The 20470-nt window shown below is 43.1% G+C and overlaps 1 protein-coding gene across 1 annotated transcript in view; it reads left to right on the forward strand.

Moving 5' to 3' along the window:
• MAPKBP1 (mitogen-activated protein kinase binding protein 1) overlaps positions 1-20470 on the forward strand; it is a 136786-nt gene that overhangs the window by 76287 nt on the left and 40029 nt on the right. Inside the window, 7 exon segments of the mRNA XM_044271254.1 lie at positions 132-194; positions 6491-6548; positions 10206-10376; positions 13148-13246; positions 13248-13286; positions 18193-18375; positions 19320-19480. Coding sequence (XP_044127189.1) covers positions 132-194; positions 6491-6548; positions 10206-10376; positions 13148-13246; positions 13248-13286; positions 18193-18375; positions 19320-19480 — 774 coding nt within the window.

Raw genomic sequence — 20470 nt, forward strand, 5'->3', positions numbered from 1 at the left:
TGAATTCTACTGCTGTGACTAATCTTCCCCAGTCATGGATCACTGATTATCCCCTTCAGATGAGTTTTATTGTATCTGTATTACATCCCTTATTCACTCTTATTTTTATTGTTTTTCTTGTGTTTTTCTAGGTGCGTTGTAGTGCTGTTAAATCCCAGAAAGAACAAGCAGCATCATATCCTGAACAGCTCCAGGTGAGTGATACTGGCCGAGCCGGCTGATCGCTAATAGAGCAGTGGACATGTCACCAGCGTCCAGGTCCTCACAAATATTAAAGTGACCCCCCGCAGCAAATCAAAGACAAAATAGTTATGTAAAACGTGTTGATTTTTCTGCAAGTTCAATGTTTTAGCCTGAAGGTTCAGCTACTTAAAAAATAAAAAACTATCCCAAACTCCAGGATCGAGATGCTGTACAAAATCTTGTATGTATTTCTGGAATATTACACAAGACTAGCGCTAATTTTGCCTTTGACATGCCTGTACCTCGGGTATTGTCCACGCCAGGAGACCGCCTCCTATGTTTGTGTACGCTTTCTCAAGCAATTTGATCTTTTCTTATTTTGGCACAGCTCGCTCCGCAATTTTACTCTGTCTTCCTCTTAGTCTACTCACTCTATTAATGGCTCCTGTAGTCAGTCATTGACTTGGAGGACTCCTATTTTCTCCCTCACACCTCCAGGTAACCCAAGGACATCTCAACAAGATCAGAGCAACGATCTTAAAATGTGCGACCTTCATTTCTCATGGCAAGGACTTTGTGGTGCTTGTGACAGTATTAGGGCTCATGCACACGATTGTGGTTTTTGTCCGCATCCGATCCGCAATTCATCTCAGTGGGGCTACAAAAGATGCGGACTGCATGTCCTATTCTTGTCCGTTTTTTGCAGACAAGGATTTAAGACATTTGTGAAAAAGAATGGCTGCTCAGCCGGTATCCGTGTTTTGCAGATCTGCATTTTGCGAACCGCAAAAATGGCTACAGCCATGTGTATGAGCTATACTTGAGGCCTCGTTCACATTTCAATGTCTGTGGAAAATCCGTGTGTGTTTCATCTGTAAGGAATCAGTGTTTGGTCCGTGTGTGAACATTTTTTGCCTTCCGTGTGTCGTCCGTATTACATGGACACGGCTTGGCTGAAAAGTAATTTCCTCAGCATCTTCTTCCAATGGTTTGAGAAACACTGACAGAACATGGATGCCGTCCTTGTTGTGTCAGTGCTTTTTCACGGACCCATAGACTTCAATGGACGTGTTTGGTTTGCATCATGGACCACAAGTAGTAAATATTTTTATTTATAATTTTTCGTGGAAAACCACTGATATGGGAACACACACACATTAAAATCAATGGGTGCGTGTGCTGTCTGTTGAAAAGGCAGAGGCCTAAGCCTTCCATATAGATGCGAAGATAAATATATTTAGTATTTAGAAAAATCATCACCACCAGCAGTAGAAATCACAGCAGGACAGTCTTTGCCACCCCCCCCGGGGTATTATTGGCTAATGACTACTGAACCTGAGTAAACTAGTTACCTGTCTGGCATACACTTGTAGCATTTTCTGGCCATCGTTGTTACTGGCTGTATAGAAGTAAAGCCCAAGCAGCTGTCACCTGCGCACCTTTCCTGTCCGAGGACCGGTCGTTTATGCTTCACGTGTAGCCGTTTTATCACAGTTATGTAATCCGCTGCGTTTTTGCCCGGATTTTGTATAAAACCATGGAATAAAAATTCTATTCCGCAACAATTTTTTGTAAGAAATGCTGCAATTTTGTTGCAAGGCTGGATTCACATCAGTTTCTTCTTTCTTCTTTCCGTTCATCTGATCCGTCGGAAGGACAAAAAAAATAAAATGATTAGTTATCTTGAATATCCATTATGCTCTTTTTACATCAGTTTTTGTCAGTACGGTGAGAGATCTGTTATTTTCGACAGGGAAAAAAAAAGGGATGCAAACTGAGCATAATGAATGTTGGTAGTTTAAATATATATATTTTTTCCCTAAGGCGGTGCCCTCCTTTACGGACAGACTCATCAGCACTGTCTTTGTTTGATTGGGTATTTGTTACAGGGTCTGTCTCATCAGAATTTAGGATGTCCCTGCATTCAGGTGATCACCACGCTTCTGCTTTCTGAAGCCCCTGACGCTCAGCTGTTATCACCTGCAGGAGTGGCAGCCATCTATAACTAAATGCCCATCGACAGGGGCCCAATGTTTCAGGCAATTATCGGAAATGAGCTAAACGTTCCTGATAATTGCCTAATCTTCTGCAGAGATGAGGGCTCATTGTTTCGTGCCGTCTAAACAGCGACCTGCAGCCCAGAAACTATTCCCAGCAGAATGACCTCATTACCCAATAACTGAGAGTTTGCTCATTCATCAGTAGATTGCAGCACCTTTTAAATAGGGCAATTATCGGGAACGAGCGTTTATACAAATGATCATCCCCAATAATCTGCCTGATCATCGGACCGTGTAGAAGTACCTTTACAGTATCGCCTCACTTTTGAAAGTAAAAGTTAAGTCTTAAATCCAGATCACTATTTCCTATGATTTATGCGAGTGATTACTTGCAAACATCTCACTTTTGAATGGTAAAGTTCTGCCAGAGTGGAAGACCCTCTGGCTCATGTGGAGGACCCCTTCTGACATCTACATGCCCTGATTGGTCAGACTGCTCCTTTATTTATCTTCCAAGCTTTTTATTTTAACTTTTTTATTTTTATATATATATATAATATATATAATATATATATATATATATATATATATATATATATATATATATATATATATATATATATATATATATATATATATATATATATATATATATATATATATGCCAAGTGATAGGTTTTTATGCTGGTTGAATAGTTTCTAGGCAACAAATTTATGCCTGGATGAGATGCTGCTTGTGAGCGTTTTGTCTATTTACGTCTTTGTTCTTCCTTTTTGTGAGAAGCATCTTTATGATAAAATATTAAAGCTTTCTGGGCTTATTTGCAGAGCCACCAAGTAGTTTACACTTCATCCCCCTTTACCATCATGTACTTTTGAACTAATTATCATCCCTTTTTTATGTCGAGGAATTGGAAGCCCCGTCAGACAAAAAAAAACTGATGTAAAAATAAACCTAGCAAGTATGAGAGTTTTTCTCACAGGTCCTTAAAGGGGTTGGCCCATCTCGCTTATTAGAGGTGAATAGAGAGGTGGCTGCGCTTGCGCGGTGCAAAGTCGTTCACTTCTATGGGAGTTCCGGAAATAGGGAAGTATACTCTGCTCTTTTCTGCACCCCTATAGAAGTGAATAGAGAGCACATGGTGTGCTTTCCTTCGCTTTGGGGGCCCCATTCTAGAGATGAGAGAGGTGGGATATCCAGAGGTAGGACCCGTACCTATGACATTGGTGGCATAGCGTTGTGTGAGATGGGCCATCCCCTTTAAAGAGGTAGTGATGGCACATTGCTAGGATCTTATACTCTAGAGCAGGGTTTCTCAACTCCGGTCTTCGGGACCCACCTACCAGTCAGGGTTTGAGAATATCCCACAGAATAAATACCTGTGGTAAGTCCTGATGCATGGACACTAATTATATCACCTGCTCAATACTAAGGAAATCCTAAAAAAACCTGACCGGTAGGTGGGTCCCGAGTTGAGGAACCCTGCTCTAGAGACAAACAAGGGTTTATTACCTGCGGTGAGCACACTGAATAAACAGCAGTACACAAGCTAAACAAAAAGAAAAAAATATATAAAATCAGTAAAATGAATATAGATATACCATCTTCTTCTAAGATTGGAATAGCCCTTTAAGAAACTTGTGAAAGAAAAAATAAAATAATTATTGTACCATCCCCCAGTCTCTCTCATACAATCCTGATCAAAAGTTTATGACTAGTGATGAGCGAACTTCTGTTTTAAGTTCGGTGTCTAAAGTTCGGCTTCCGGTTAGCGGAGAATCCCGATATGGTTCCCGATATGGATTCCGACTTCCGTTGTGGTCCGTGGTAGCGGAATCAATAATCGGCCATTATTGATTCCGCTACCACGGACCACAACGGTATTCGGAATCCATATCGGGATTCTCCGCTAACCGGAAGCCGAACTTTAGACGCCGAACTTAAAACAGAAGTTCGCTCATCACTATTTATGACCACTTGAAAAATGGCAAAAAATCATATTTAGCATGGCTGGATCTTAACAAGGTTCCAAGTAGAGCTTCAACATGCAACAAGAAGAAATGGGAGTGAGACAAAACATTTTTTGAGCATTCAATTTAATGAAAACAACGAATAAACTGAAACGGGCAGTTTTTTAGCCGATCAAAAATTTAGGACCACACCTCCAAAAAAAAAAAACTAAACCTCCCCCGAAACAGAAATCCAACTTCCAAACATGAACTCAGTAATGAGTAGCTCCGCCATTATTGTTTATCACTTCAAAAATTTGTTTCGGCATGCTTGATGCAAGCGTTTCCATGAGGTGAGTGGGAACATTTCTCTAAGTGGTGAAGACGACCGCACGAAGGCCATCTACTGTCTGGAACTGTTGTCCATTTTTGTAAACCCCTTGCCATCTATCCCCAAAGGTTCTCAATTGGATTTAGATCAGGGGAACACGCAGGATGGGCCAAAAGAGTGATGTTATTCTCCTGGAAGAAGTCCCTTGTCCTGCGGGGATTGTGCACTGTAGCGTTCTCCTGTTGAAAAACCCAGTCGTTACCACACAGACGAGGGACCTCAGTCATGAGGAATGCTCTCTGCAACATCTGGACATAGCCAGCAGCCGTTTGACGCCCCTGCACTTCCTGAAGCTCCATTGTTCCACTGAAGGAAAAAGCACCCCAGACCATTTTGGCGCCCCCCCCCCCCCCCCCACTGTGGCGCGTAGAAAACATCTCAGGTGGGATCTGCTTGTCATGCCAGTAACGTTGGAAACCATCAGGACCATCAAGGTTAAATTTTTTCTCATCAGAGAATAAAACTCTCTTCCACCTTTGAATGTCCCATGTTTGGTGCTCTCTTGCAAAGTCCAAACGAGCAGTTCTGTGGCGTTCAAGGAGACGAGGTCTTTGAAGACGTTTTTTGTTTTTGAAGCCCTTCAGTCTCAGATGCCGTCTGATGGTTATGGGGCTGCAGTCAACACCAGTAAGGGCCTTAATTTGGGTCGAGGATCGTCCAGTGTCTTGACGGACAGCCAATTGGATCCTCCGGCTCAGTGCTGATTAAATTTTTTGGGGGTCTTCCACTTGACTTTTTTGTTCCATAACCCTCAGGATCATTTAAGAAATTCCAAATGTCTTACTGCGTCCCACCTCAGCAGCGATGGCGCGCTGTGAGAGACCCTGCTAATGCAGTTCAACAACCCGACCACGTTCAAAAAGGGAGAGTTTTTTTGCCTTTGCCATCGCAACGTGTGACTACCTGACAGAAAATGACAATGAATCCATATCTTTGCACAGATTTGGCCTTTTGAAGGCATGTGGTCCTAAAATCAGCTGAAAAACAGCCTGTTTCAGTTTAATCGTTATTTTCAATTAATTGAATGCTCAAAAAATGTTTTGTCTCACTCTCATTTCTTCTTGTTGCATGTTGAAGCTCTACTTGGAACCTTGTTAAGATCCAACAATGTAAAATATAATTTTTTGCCATTTTTCAAGTGGTCTTAAACTTTTGATCAGGACTGTATATTAGTTTTACCTTTTTAAGTTGCATTACTGAAATAAATGAACTTTGCACGATATTCTAATTTTTTGAGTTTCACCTGTAATATGGAGCCATCGACTAAGGGCAGCTTGTTGTAAAGACTGACGCACTTTATCTTTCCTCTTAAGATGAAAAAAAAATGATTGTAATATAACAGTTTTGTAAATTTACAATAAATTATACTCCCAAAAATAACATTGCTCTACCAGGAACCGTAAACTGTTTCTTCCCCCTCAATTTATTGGGCGGTAAAAACCTTTCATCTGGCTTTCAGCGGATTATTAATGCCAGTCACATAAAAACAAAACCTTTCAGTAGTAAAAGTGGTAACGCTGGTACACAGAACCTGGTGATTCCACTATTATTCATGGGAAATGACCTCAGCGCCCCGCCCGTCTGGTACAGTCATCAGTTTATTAGGAAAACATCATAGTTTCGGGTGTAGGGTTTAGGACACCCTCCAAAGGGTCATCCAAAGCCTAGCTGGAATATTACCATTCGAATTTGGGCATTATCCTGTTTTTTTATTTTAGGTTTTAGTTTATCACTAGTGTTTATTAGGGGGTGGTTTATGGGTCTCCAGTGTTTAATAACGCAGCATGTTGGAGCTGTGACATTTTTTACGCGTCTCTGGCAATGTTGAATGCTTGCATCATGTTTTGAGGTTCCTGGTTTTTCCATAGACTTGTATTGTCATATTACAGGCATTGTGTAGGTCTTATTTATATGGAATTTTACAGATTTTTTTTTTTCTTTTTTTTTTTTTTTCTTCTTCTTTCAGAAAAACTATCACTGCTCTTGCATTTTCTCCAGATGGAAAGTTCTTGGTTACAGGAGAGGCAAGTATTATTTTTACATATTAAAGCATCAAATATGGAGTTTGTTTTAGGTCCGTGGCTAGGCATCGTGCATTATGTTGAGGTTAGATGTTGCATAAACTATTCTGATAACAGTTACCAATATGCCCATGGTAGCTAGGTGAATAGTATAATTTTTCACATTAACCCCTTGCCGACCACTATCCAACATTATATTAGGCATACCGGTGTTGGTGACCCATGGTAGTGATCATACATACGCTGGTCTCCGCCGCTGGATTCGGTCTATGTTGATCCACAGCCGGCTCTTCATCTTCCTGGTGCGCTGATATCAACACTATGTTGACAGGGGGCACGTGACCGCTGTAGACCATCTCTGGCCACAGTGGTGAGCAGGACATCACCTAGACACCAGACACTCAGAGGCAGAGTCTGTGATTTGGCGATTACTCCAATCAATGACTTTTAACCTATGTAATGGTCAGTTGGGACCTGGACATCTCATAGGTTATTTTCCGGGAGCACTGCGCTCACAGAGAATGGACAGCTCCCCTGTGCCAAGATCACAGGGGCCATTCAGTTGTTGTGACAACCTATGCAGTCTATGAGAGAGGCGATTAGACAGTTACATGTTAAAGGACATCTGCGCTTGGCAGCTGAAGGTATCTGTGTTGGTCCCATGTTCACGTGCAAATGAGCCTCTGGGAGCAACAGGATCATTACCGTTACACCTAAAGGCTCTGCTATCTCTGCAACTGCTGTGCCCTCTCCCTGACTGACAGAACCAGGCAGTGCAAGTGTCATCACACCTCGCCCCGTCAATCAAAGTGCAGCAGAGGGCGCGGCCGTTGCAGAGAGTTCAGAACCTCTAGGTGTAATGACAACGCCCCCGTTGCTCCTAGAGGTTCATTTGCATATATTAAAACATAGTTTTCTCAGCAATGTGGGCACATATGAACATGCGACCAACACAGATGTCTTCAGCTGCCAAGTGTACATGTAACAGATCAGCCATTTCCATAGGTACAGATCTGCTGACAGATGCCCATTATAACTTCCGAGGGGGACTAAAACAGAGTTAAAAAAATAAGATAAAATTACAAATCATCCCTTTTTAAAAATAATATTAAAGGGTTTTCTGGTTAGAATAAGCTATCCCTTATACTTTGGATAGGGGATAACTATTAGATCGGTTGGGGTCGTACCGCTGGGACCCCCAACAATCTGCAGCCCACCTGTGGCCACTCCACTCGTTTCTATAGAAGTTCTGGAGTACAGCGCTCGACTGTCTCAGTATTTCCCATAGAAATTAATGAAACGGATGCCCTGCCGACCTCTGTTCATTTGGGGGGGTTTACAGGGCCCCCGTTATTGTGATAGGTGGGGCTCCCAGTAGTAGAACCCCCACAGATCTAATAGTTATCCCCTATCTTGTTAATCTAACCAGAATAAACCTTTAAATAAACAATTAGCATCACCACATCCCAAAATGCCTCCGCTATTCAAATCTAAAAATATATTTTTCCTGCACAGAATGGTAGATTTTCCATTTTTCTGCAGTACCTCATGGAGATTGGTGGGTCCAGTGAATTGAGGGTTTTCTTCTCTGATTTCCACGGCCGGGCAGAGCAGATGCTGCTTGTGTTCTTTCCATCTCGCCGCCGGCCGTTCCTCCAGGATTAGGTCTATTTTTTACCCGGCCCCAGATGTTGCAGACATATGTCTAATAAAGCAGATTAAATCATATTGACAAGCTACCAACTTTCCTAAAAACTCAGTTTCCCATGTGCAGCATAAAATAAATCCTTTAACCGCTCTCAGCTTCCAGTGGTTGCCCACAAATTATTGCTGCCGTATGCGACTTCCATCCTATAACACTGGTTTTGGGTATTCTCGTTTAAGCAATTTGTCAGGGATTGACATTATGATGTGATTTTAATATTGGCTCCATTACCATAGCTTTATTAGGAAAAGGTTTAAAATTCTGCCCTCAGTAAAGCCTGAAAGGCATAATTTAGTTTTTTAGCAGTTTTGACCATGCTAAGCTGCTGACTGTACCATGTAAGGGCTTAGGAGAGCAGAAAAAACATGGCTACTATAGAGTTTTTCTCATCGGGAGTAGTGTGAATATGAACTTTTATTCTGCTAGATTTTGCTTCTGCAAGTGCCCTGGGGGGGGGGCGGAGCTTCCCTGTGAGGAGTTCTTTACATTGAGCTGCTTCACAGCACCTCCCCTTTTGCTTTGAGTGACAGCTATAGCGACCAACCAGAAGACCATTACAGCTGTCAATCAGAGCAGTGGGGAGGGACTCTGAAGCAGCTGTATGCAGAGAGCACTTTACATCTAAACTCCGCCTCCGGGGCACCTGAGGGCGGTATCCGTCAGAATAAGACATAGACGTCAAGGATTATCATCAATGATGGTGAGCCAAAACCAGGAGTGAAGCCTTCGCAGAGATAAGGTATTAGGGAAATATCTGCACCTGTTCTGTTTTTTGGCCCAAACCTGGTTTTAGCTCACAATCACTGATCGAACACTTAATGTGTAAATTAGCCCTAAAACTTCATATTCACACTACTTCTGATAGGAGCTCAACAGAAGGTATGTTTGTACTGCTCTCTCCAGCCTCTACCTAGTGCTGATAGCAGTTTAGCATGCTCAGAACTGCTGACAGACTCCCTTAAATGTCCCATAGCGATAATCCTTACATGTCATTGTGCTGGCTCAGTAATGGGGACCCCCACAGACCTTAGATTCCATGTATTTTCACATTTAATAGTCTTGGGTAGGAGGATATTTTATAACTCCATAAGATGACTTATCATAGGCTGTTAATGTTTGATCAGTGCGGAAATGACCCTCATACCCCTGCGGGCAAAGCAACTCCTTCTGAAGGTCCGCTCTCACTGACCAATCATTAGCAGGCTATTATAGAAATAGGCAATCAAAATGTCATACTTGGGCCTCATGCACACAACCATTATTTCAGTCCGCATCCAATCCACATTTTTTGCAGATCGGACGCAGACCCATTCATTCCAGTGGGGCCGCAAAAGATGCAGACAGCACACTGCGGCCCTGCAAAAAAAAAATGTCCTATTCCTAGGACATTGTATGCATTTGTAAAATAGTACGGGACCTGCAGAATGGAAAATGCTAGATGTGCTCGGTCGGTATCAGTGTCTAGCTTATCCGCGGACCGTAAAAACTGATATGGTCGTGTGTATGAGGCCTTAGGAAAACCCTTTATAATCTGCAGAAAATGACTTTGTTACAGGAGTTGTCTAATTGCAAACGCTTCCTGTAAGTCACTCACCTGTATCTTGGTCAGGCGCTCTGCCCTCTGTTTTCAGCGGTTACGTATGACTTTGTAGCATCCTGAGAAGGACCTTTGTAATCCTCCGTACCCATCTACCTAGGTACCTCAGGGGTGCACTCTGTGGTGAGGAGACTGGCACCAGTGCACAACTGATTCATCACTGACCCTTATTGTGTTGTGAATATACAATTCTCAGCGTGCTCTGTCTACTTCTATGGGAGTTCAGAGAACTGCCTGCTGGGAGTTGTAGTTTCAAACCTATGGAGTGACCCATGTTGTAGTCACTACATCATGCAGTGGTGAAGGCTCTATATTTGTATGTCCCGTCTACTTATTGTCACCTTCCTTCTGTTCACAGAGTGGGCACATGCCTGCAGTGCGGGTATGGGATGTGGCTGAACGAACACAAGTAGCAGAACTTCAAGAACACAAGTATGGCGTCGCCTGTGTCGCTTTCTCCCCAAGCTCCAAATACATAGTGTCTGTTGGATACCAGCATGATATGATCGTCAACGTGTGGTCGTGGAAGGTAAGCACTGAGTTGTACAGGTGCTTGATGCGTACTCAGATGCCTCCCTTATGTACCACTTTTAATAACCCATAGAACGATTAAAGGGGTTATGGCATGACTGATGTAAAAAATGAAAATCAGGCATCATATAGAACATGACAGTACCTTTCTAACAAAGCTATAAGTATCTCCCTGTAACGGCCACAGCTTCTAGCAGAACATATGGCTGGTGACGTGAAGATTTAAACCGAGCATGTGCAACCACCTCAGTGAGACGGACAAAAAATAAGGAAAAGAACAAACAGCAGGTGGCGCTATACAGATACATTTTCTTAAATAACTCACTGGCTATGCAAAATTTTTAATTACATGCAATTTCAATAGAATTCAGATACAGGTGCTGGTTTAAAACATGTAGAATGTTTTATGATGCAGTCACTTTAAAGGAGTTTTCTCATGAAGAAAGGTGATGACTTATCGCTAGGATATACCATCACTTCCAGGACCCCCACCAGTCCTCAGGAGAAATGTGTGATTGGAGTTGTCTTGCTTTTCTCTGGACAGAGCTAGAGAGCGTCATTGTAAAGGAAAAGTAAAAAAGGGCAAGTGCAGAGGTCACAAATGACGCCCACACTGATCATGAAGTGATTGTATATTTTAGTGATATGCCATCATGTAGTGTCATGGACATGTCTCCCCAGCACCTGTTAGATGGCGCTTGCTCTGAACCTAGACCTTGCTCCATAGCCATTAGCTCTGCCTCCCAAGCATTTGTCCTGTAGTTACATCTTTTATCTAGATCAGGCATGCTCAACCTACGGCCCTCCCAGCTGTTGGAAAACTACAACTCCCATAATTCCCAGACAGCCTACAGAAGGGCATGGTGGGAGTTGTAGTTTTACAACAGCTGGAGGGCCGCAGGCTGAGCATCCCTGATCGAGATGATTTCATGTAGATAACTCCATTATACAGGGGGAAATTTATCGTCCCTCTTGCACTAGATTTAAAAAGTCGCAAGCTGTGTTTTGCTACTTTTTAAGGGGAAAAAAAAAGGCGTAAGTGCCTCTTTTCACGCCGCCCTTGCCATTTTTTTTTACAAAAGGGGGTGTGGTAAGGGCAGAAAAGGGGCATGACCAATACCTAAGACAAATTTATCTTCATTAAAGTTAGTTTTCTGGTGCAAATGAAGCCATAAATCTACAGCAGCTCTAAGCGGTCATAGATTTCTGTTTATGCTGAAGGATACGGCGCCTAATTTATGATGAGACCTGCGCCTCGACATAACTGTGGTGCATGCTCCGGCAGTGCAAGGAATATCAAGACCAGCACAGAAAGCATTGGTCTTAACAAATCTCCCCCATAGTGATGAAAAAATACCCAGCACTTGTTCACATGCTGAAACCTTTACATCTGATCAGCGTTTATTTTATTGTTACATCTACCCAATACTGTATTGTCATACGGACAGGTTAATGACAAAAAAGAACATTTTTCAACATGTTGCACATTATTATTCCAGTGACTTGATCATTCCCTTTTCTCATACTAAAAGTAAAGGGATAGACCCCTGTCGCCCTGGAAGCATAGAGAGGTGTCTGCTTTCTATCAAGACGTCTTCCTGTCTTCAGATGTTTTTTCTTTTTTTTCTTTTTTTTTTCTTCGATATCTCGCCATGTATGGCATTGTTCAGACTGAAGGAAAAACATTAGATGTTGCCTCCATCCGCATCCTGTTAGACAGGTATAAAGGATGTACTGTATATTCCTGCGTATAAGACTACTTTTTAACACATGAAAATTTTCTCAAAAGTCGGGGGTCGTCTTATACGCCGGGTATGGCGGGCGCTGCAGTGCCGGGACGCCCGAATTATCAACAGAGAGAGCCCAGGCTATTGCCTTGTATCCCCAGCAGCTGAGAGCTGCGATGTAACCCACGGCATATGCCCCCCCCTGCGCTGTACCTTGTATACCGCCCCCTGCTCTGTACCTTGTATGCCTCCCCCCTGCTCTGTACCTTGTATGCTCCTTGTACCGCCATCCTCCCGGCCGCTCGCATCTCGCTCCTACGCATGTGCGAGATTTCATGCGGCGAGCGTGATTACACGGGATCCTCACGGCCGCTCGCATCTCGCTTCTGCGCATGTGCGAGATCTCCTTGCGGCGTATCTAAGTGCGGCGCAGATGTGCATATGTGAATATGAAGAATAACATAACAAAAACATGTTCAGGGTATAGGTGGCACATGTTTAGGGTCTGGGAGGGAGGACAAGGAAGGTAATGGGATGCAGGGATGGTGGTGATACCATGGGATGGCGGTGGTACCTAGGGATGGTGGTGATACCATGGGATGGCGGTGGTACCTAGGGATGGTGGTGGGATGCAGGGATGGTGGTGGGATGCAGGGATGGTGGTGGGATGCAGGGATGGTGGTGGGATGCAGTAATGTACTGCTGTGTGTTGAAAAAGGGGTAGTCTTATACGCCGGTATATACCATTGAAGCCGTGTTACGGGGCTGAAGGAAGGTTGAATGGTGAGAACCTGCAGTCCCCGCTGTTGCTATGGTAGTTCATTTATTAAGGGTTATGTAAAGCGTTTTAAGGTGTACGCATTGGTCTCAGAACATACTGTCCCTGGTACAAAGGTTTTGTCTACAGTAGAAGATGTATTTTCAATGTTGTCTATTGCTTTTCCAGAGTGAAGAGATAAATGTCCTCAGAAAACTGAAGGAAACTTATTTTTTGTATTCACCTTTTCACAGTCAAATGTTTTTCTTTCTTTTTCTCTTTCAGAAAAATGTTGTTGTAGCAGCAAACAAAGTATCTAGTAAAGTGACGGCAGTTTCCTTCTCGGAAGACAGCAGCTACTTTGTAACTGCTGGAAACAGACACAGTCAAATTCTGGTACTTGGATGAAGCAAAGTCCTCAAAGGTAACTCCAGGAATATGTTGGAGCTCTTGGAGTATTGCATTTGTTTGGATTTCCCTGACTAATGACTTCAGTCCTTCTGTCTGAATAAAACATGTGGACAAACTGATGTATCAGTATTCCAGCAGTGGTAGTAATGCTGTGTTGTCGATGATGATAATATCAATGCATCTGAAGGTCTGCGCTAATGGGGTTGTCCTCCCTCTTTTTTTTTTTTTTTTTTAATGATGACTTATTCTACGGAGCCGTCCTGTTAAAGTGAATGGGACGGCTTATGTGTAATTACACCTGCTCGCTGTTGCAATGAAGAGAAATGTACAAGCGCGGCCTTCACTTTAATGAAGACCTTTCACTACAATAAAAAATCTAAACTAAGCATACAGACATGGAGAGCGGCGCCCAGGGATCTCTCTGCACTTACTATTATCCCTGGGCGCTGCTCTGTTCTCCCGGTATATGCTCCGGTATCTTGTTATCTTCATATGTTCAGCTCAACTGGGTGGAGCCTGCCGGCGTCTACTTCTCCCAAGGAGAAAAAAAACCTCTCAGGCTATGAGCTGAGCGCTACAGCCTGGGAGAAGGAGACGCCGGCAGGCTCCTCCCATTTGAGCCGAACATATGAAGATACCGGAGCCTATACCGGGAGAACGGAGCAGCACCCAGGGATAATAGTAAGTGCAGGGAGATTTTTTTTATTGTAGTGAAAGGTCCTCTTTAAACAGCTGATCGCCGGGGGGGTCACGGAATCGGACCCCCCGCCGATCTGATAATCAGACAACCCTTTAATTTTGCTGTAACCTGGTTCTTGCTCTGTAGGTATACTTAAAGGATAACTGTCACACTTAGACCCTAATTTCAATTTTCATATATGTAGTTACTAATAACATGATATACCGGGAGAACGGAGCAGCACCCAGGGATAATAGTAAGTGCAGGGAGATTTTTTTATTGTAGTGAAAGGTCCTCTTTAAACAGCTGATCGCCAGGGGGGGTCACTGAATCGGACCCCCCGCCGATCTGATAATCAGACAACCCTTTAATTTTGCTGTAACCTGGTTCTTGCTCTGTAGGTATACTTAAAGGATAACTGTCACACTTAGACCCTAATTTCAATTTTCATATATGTAGTTACTAATAACATGATATTCCAGAATAAGTTACTATTAGACTGACTTACCCCATATTTAATAAGATTCAGCCCTTAGCAACCAGTCTGCATAAAACTGCAATTTCACTATTCAGTTAAGATGGCCGCCACTGCCCTCACCCTGAGGCTAATCCCGCCTGCCCTCACTAGCCAGTAACCATAGCCCCCCAAAAGTGTCAGTAACCAGAGCCCTCCCCCCTAAAGGGTTAATCTCCTGCAGCACAAAGGGGTCCTCTTACCACACGTTGCTTTCATTTATACACTGAGCAGATGGCAGATCTCCCGTCCCTGGTCTGCGCTGCTTCCACTCTGCATTGTCCCAGTCTGCTGAGTCAGGGAGCGTCTGCCAAGCGCAGGGACAGGGAGAAGTGTACACAGCCCAGGCACGGTTATCAGCTGCTGGGGAGGACCTTGCTTTAATCATTTACTTACAGTCCCTGGCTGTCAGTAATGTGACCTTGCACGCTGCGTGCTTCTGAGTCCTCCGTCCTTCAACACATAGACGACCCTGCATAGCAACCTGGTTTTAAGCACAGGTAAAAGTAGGCAGTACAGGGAACAAAACTGTGGAATTAAGGGGTAATTGAATACACAGTGAAAAGTTGAAATATGGCAACCAAGGAGATAATAATCACCACAATCCAATACTCCCCAAAAATATATTTGACAGTTATACTTTAAAGTCTCTATGATAAAAATTGTCGTTGAACATCCTGCATTGTACCATGTCCGCATACCAGGCAGACAGATTTCTAATAGCCCAAGGCTATGATGCATTTTATGAACTACTTATTTTCCTATCACTTGAGCAAAACACTAAAATGGAGAGCTAACACCAGCTATTAAAGAGGACCTGTCACCGCTCCGGACATGTCTGTTTTAATAGCTCCATGCATTCCCCGTGTAATAACAATTCTGGAGCATCTGTTCTTATTTCTGCATGTTGTGTCATTCGTTTATCTCTACTAGAAGCTATGAATGAATTGCTAGCAGTCTGCAGTAAGGGTACAGAGGGGTGGTAACCAGTATGCGGTGTGTACCTGCACAGTCTGACAATGGCAGCACTGATTGGATAGAGTGAGACCATGCAGGGACATCCCCTCCATCTGGTAACACCCCTCTGTACCTTTACTGCAGTCTGCTAGCAATTCATTCATAACTTCTAGAAGAAATTATAAAGGAATGGCACAACATAGAGCCATAAGAATAGATTCTTCAGAATTACATGGGGAATGTGTAAAACCACATATAACGCTAGTGCAGATCATGCGGTAGTGTGCCTCCCTCACGGGACTCCATGCTAGCAGCGCCGCCGCCACCTCCTCCTTCTTGCCGCACTGCAGTTCTGTCCGTCTGATCTTTCAGAAGCAGCGCGGCCTCACACAGATGCAGCGGTGTCAGGACGTATAGTAGGGACACTGTGGGCCCTGTGGGTAGCATGGCTTGGCCTGTTCAGAGTTCTGCGGCGGTGAGCGGTGGCACTATAGAACGGCCACGCAGCTTAAAGTGAACCCTGGCCACCACCCCCTTTGGGGGGCTAGAATGCTGGTCACAGCGGAGTATTATTTTATCAACTTCTTCAGAATAAAAACTGGATCATATTCAGCAGATGTTTTGTGTAAAAGGACATACAGTAGAAGTAGAGGGATGGCACTCAAAACATTTGTGTTGTATGGGTAAATATATTTATTAAGGGAATGGCTCGGTGTGCCTGGTCGAGTAAAAGCTGTGTAAAAACTAAGTACAATATCATACAACAAATATCATAAAATCACTGATAAATATGAGTATCAAATGTAAAAAACTGTCTCGATGGTACAATGGTATAATGGATGTTAATTTGATAAAATCCTGTTGGAAAAAGGAAGCAGGTTTTATAGGCCTGTTGGAAAAAAACGTTTTGAAAGGAAATCCAGTCTAATGTTATAATGTCCGATAGGAAAAAAATTGGATAAGGTAGCCTAAAGAACAATGTCCTGATATATCATATAATCAATATGTATACAATCCTGCTGCAAAAAAAGACGTCTGATAAGTACTTAAGGAGTATTATGTGGGGTAAATGTCTCCTTATGACAACTGCCACTATGTAAGCAGGTACATTACCCTCCTGGTGGGATAGTAGACGGCTCTTGCCTGCAGGACGGCGTCCACGTACGATGTTCCCGCCCGCTGGGCGCTCCCACTGTTGGTTGCTGCTGCTGTCGTCACTTCCGGTGACGTCACATTCGTCAGAGAGATTTCCCGCTCGATTCCGTATCGGCTTGCCACGTGGAGGCTAGTGGCGGGAAAAGACGCTGCAGTTCCACAGGAGGGAAGCTTCTGTTTAGTTGTAGGATCCTTTTGTTTGGTGCTAGCTAGTTAGAATAGGCTGACTCAATGCCCCATATGCGTTTCGGAGCGTCCTGCTCCTTCTTCAGTGGGAATGAGTTGCCTATTACTTGTTAGGAATTTATATGGGTCTAATTAGATCCAATTAGTGGTTGTGGGAGTGGTCAAGAGTTTTTTTTTCTTGGTGTTGGGTAAATTGTGTCCTGGATCTTCAGAGGCAAAATTGGGATAGATATATATACATCCATTGAGATATGCTATTATTATTAAGTCTGTCACATTGTTGTAATAACTTAAAACAATGAGATAAAAATTTAAATATATTTAAAAATACAATACAAATATATAAAAGGTATATAAAGAGTACACCTATTAGTCTCAACCTAGAATGATGTGCATTAGGCATGTGTGAATTAGGAATATATAGATTAGATATACGGTGGAATGGGAGATGATAGATAGGTATAATAGATCAATATACATATAGTTTATATGACATATTGGATGGTCTGAGAATAGATGGGGATAGGGTATACTGCTATAGTGTTCATCTCTCTGTAATTATCAATTGTGTGTCAAAAAGTGATGTATTAGTCTGATTGCATCCTAGTATCTTCCAAATATGGTGTAGATTAGAGGTGGAGTGGTTGATGGTGGGTATGGAGAGGGGCTCACCCGGGAGGAGGGGTCGGAGTGCTGATAGACAGCCTGACTACGACCCCAATTCCCAAGGTGGGCACCCCACCATGGTCTAACAAGATGGATGTACTCCATTTCGTCTCTTTTATAGGAAGCCAAAGATTTCCATCTCTGCATTGAGACCTCTTGGAATCATTATGTTGAATTCAAATATTTTCCTGGATTCGGACCTAGACATGGCGGCTATATGATTGCCGCCTCTCCATTGGTGTGGGATTCTCTCTATAGCTGTATAAGAGAAAACCTGCTTCCTTTTTCCAACAGGATTTTATCAAATTAACATCCATTATACCATTGAGTTTTTTACGTTTTTTACATTTGATACTCATATTTATCAGTGATTGTTAGTTTTTTAATGATATTTGTTGTATGATATTGTACTTAGTTTTTACACAGCTTTTACTCGACCAGGCACACCGAGCCATTCCCTTAATAAATATATTTACCCATACAACACAAATGTTTTGAGTGCCATCCCTCTACTTCTACTTACTCTTCCCCACTACAAGCGTCGGGTACGCTTTGTCTGGATTGAGCACCTTATTCCATCTTTTTGAGTTAGAGAGAGCCGCCACACTCTTGTACTATAAAAGGAGATACAAATCTACTATTTCTTAATAGCACAACAGATCTATCTGAAATACGTTGTAGCGTGACTTCATGTGATACATTTTTTTACTGTATCGGTTTTTAAAATAGTCATCTGATGAAATGCTCCATTCTTCGTTTCAGGTGAATTCTACTATTCCTCTTTTGGGGCGCTCAGGCCTATTGGGTGAACTCAGGAATAATTTCTTCACTGACGTTGCATGTGGTAAAGGAAAGAAGGCGAGCAGTACCTTCTGCATCACATCCTCTGGGCTGCTGTGTGAATTCAACGACCGAAGACTTCTGGACAAATGGGTAGAGCTCAGGGTAGGTCTTTATTGTAGAGCTTTAGTTCTCTGTAGGTGCTTACTACAGTCTGAGCGCCCATTTTTATACTATTTCTGATAGCTTCAATGAGAATTGCCAGTAAGGCTGCGCCAACTCTTTTCTTCGATTTGGAAAGATTTATATAGATTTTGATTATCATTAACATATTGTGCATTTAAAATGAATGTCCACCTTTTAACACTGTTATTAAATCCAATTTCTGTGCTGAAGTTTGTCGTATCTCTGTAGCATTGACTGCGCCAAATCCGTAAAAAAAAAATGTGTGTGGCTGCAGCCGCCACTGCGTGGAGCCTGATAGCAGCCTCCTAAACCCCTGGTACTGGTGGCTGCCGGCAGCCAAAGAATATCTGGGTTCAGGGCTGAACCTGGATATCACCTCCTCTGTATTCACTTAGTATGTATGAGAGGAGCATTGGAGCATATCCTTGCTTCACAATACTAATGCTAGTACCCACCTCCAAAAGAGCCTAGGGCAGCACTATACAGCGCCCATCTGTGCCAGTGATGTCACCGGGCTCACTGCTAGGCGGAAGCCTCCGACTAGCATAGTGTTGTGAAGTCCAGTATGTCACCGACTCTCAACAAACAGGAACTTGTGATGCAGCAAGGAAATGCTCAGATGCTCCTCTCGTACTTAGTATGTGAATACAGAAGAGGTGATATCTGGGTTCAGCCCTAAACCCGGACAACCCCTTTAACTTTGTGTATCTGACAAAGATTTTGGATTCTGTAGCAGAACAAAACAGAGCTCTGACTGCGTGAAGGTTTATTAATATAAAGACAACATTTTTAATCTATATTAAAATTAGAAAGGTTGGAAATTTGCATTACCGTTACTGTATACACTGTATGGCATATTAATACGTTCATATGAGGTGTGTCCTAGTCATGTTGGGATCACTAAATGTTCTCTCTCCTTCCAGACCACCATGGCAAGCTGCATCATTGTGAACCAGGAGTATATTTTCTGCGGTTGTGCCGACGGCACTGTACGCATCTTTAACCCAAACAACTTGCACTTTCTTAGCACCATGCCAAAGCCACATCGCCTTGGAGTAGACATTGCCACAGTCACTGAGGCTAGGTAAGACCAAATGTCAAACCTTGATGAATTTGACACTTGCTATGTTTTCTGTGAAACATTCCATCTCCTAGCCAATCCCCTGACAGATCTCCATCTTAAGTATTTAAATACAACAATTATTGAACTTTGAGAAGACAGAATTACATTCCTATTTTTACATCACTTTAGAATTATTTTAATTCATTTTGGAAGTGTTTTCTGGGACTTATCCTTGGGATAATTCATTAATGTTTGATCAGTGAGGAGACCCCTATAGATCAAGAATGAAGGAGCCCTTTTGGCAGAGGCACTATGCCTGGTACTACCAACTCGGGTGAACTGGACTGGACTACAGTGTCGGGCATAGCCACACCGGTGACTCTTTGTTCTGCTAATTGGCGGAGGTCCTGGGGATCAGACCGTGTACCAGTTAAACATTAAAGGGGTTTTCTGAGATTTTTATACTGATCAGTGGGGGTCCGACACCTGGGTCCCTGCTGATCAGCTGTATGAGAAGGCACCAGCACTCCTGTGAGCGCAGTGGCCTTCTCTGTGCTCACCAAGCACAGCATCGTACATAGTATAGTGGTTGTGCTGGATATCGCGCTTGGCCTCATTCACTTCAATAAGACTGAGCTGTGCCTATGAGCACGTCGTCACTGGCCTAGGAAAAGCTGAGAGATGGCCGCAGCGCTCACAGGAACACTGGTGCCTTCTCAAACAGCTGATCCCGTGTATAGGACCCTCACCGATAAGATACTGAGGATCGGTCATCGTTAAATCTCAGAAAACCCTTTTCATTACTCATCAGTGCTTAAAGGGGTTGTCCAGCAGTATTACATTCATCTATGGCTCACAGTGGGTTAAAAAAATAATACATCATACTCACACCATTGATCGCCACCACAACAGTTTTGATGCTTTTCCAGTCCCGTTGCTCTTCACTTCCTGGTCATGTCTCAGCTGATAATTTACCATAGTGGTGACCCGTCTCCGCCAGTGATTGGCTTA

The sequence above is a fragment of the Bufo gargarizans genome, chromosome 11 (genome assembly GCF_014858855.1).
Source record: "Bufo gargarizans isolate SCDJY-AF-19 chromosome 11, ASM1485885v1, whole genome shotgun sequence".
NCBI classification, from domain to species: Eukaryota; Metazoa; Chordata; class Amphibia; order Anura; family Bufonidae; genus Bufo; species Bufo gargarizans.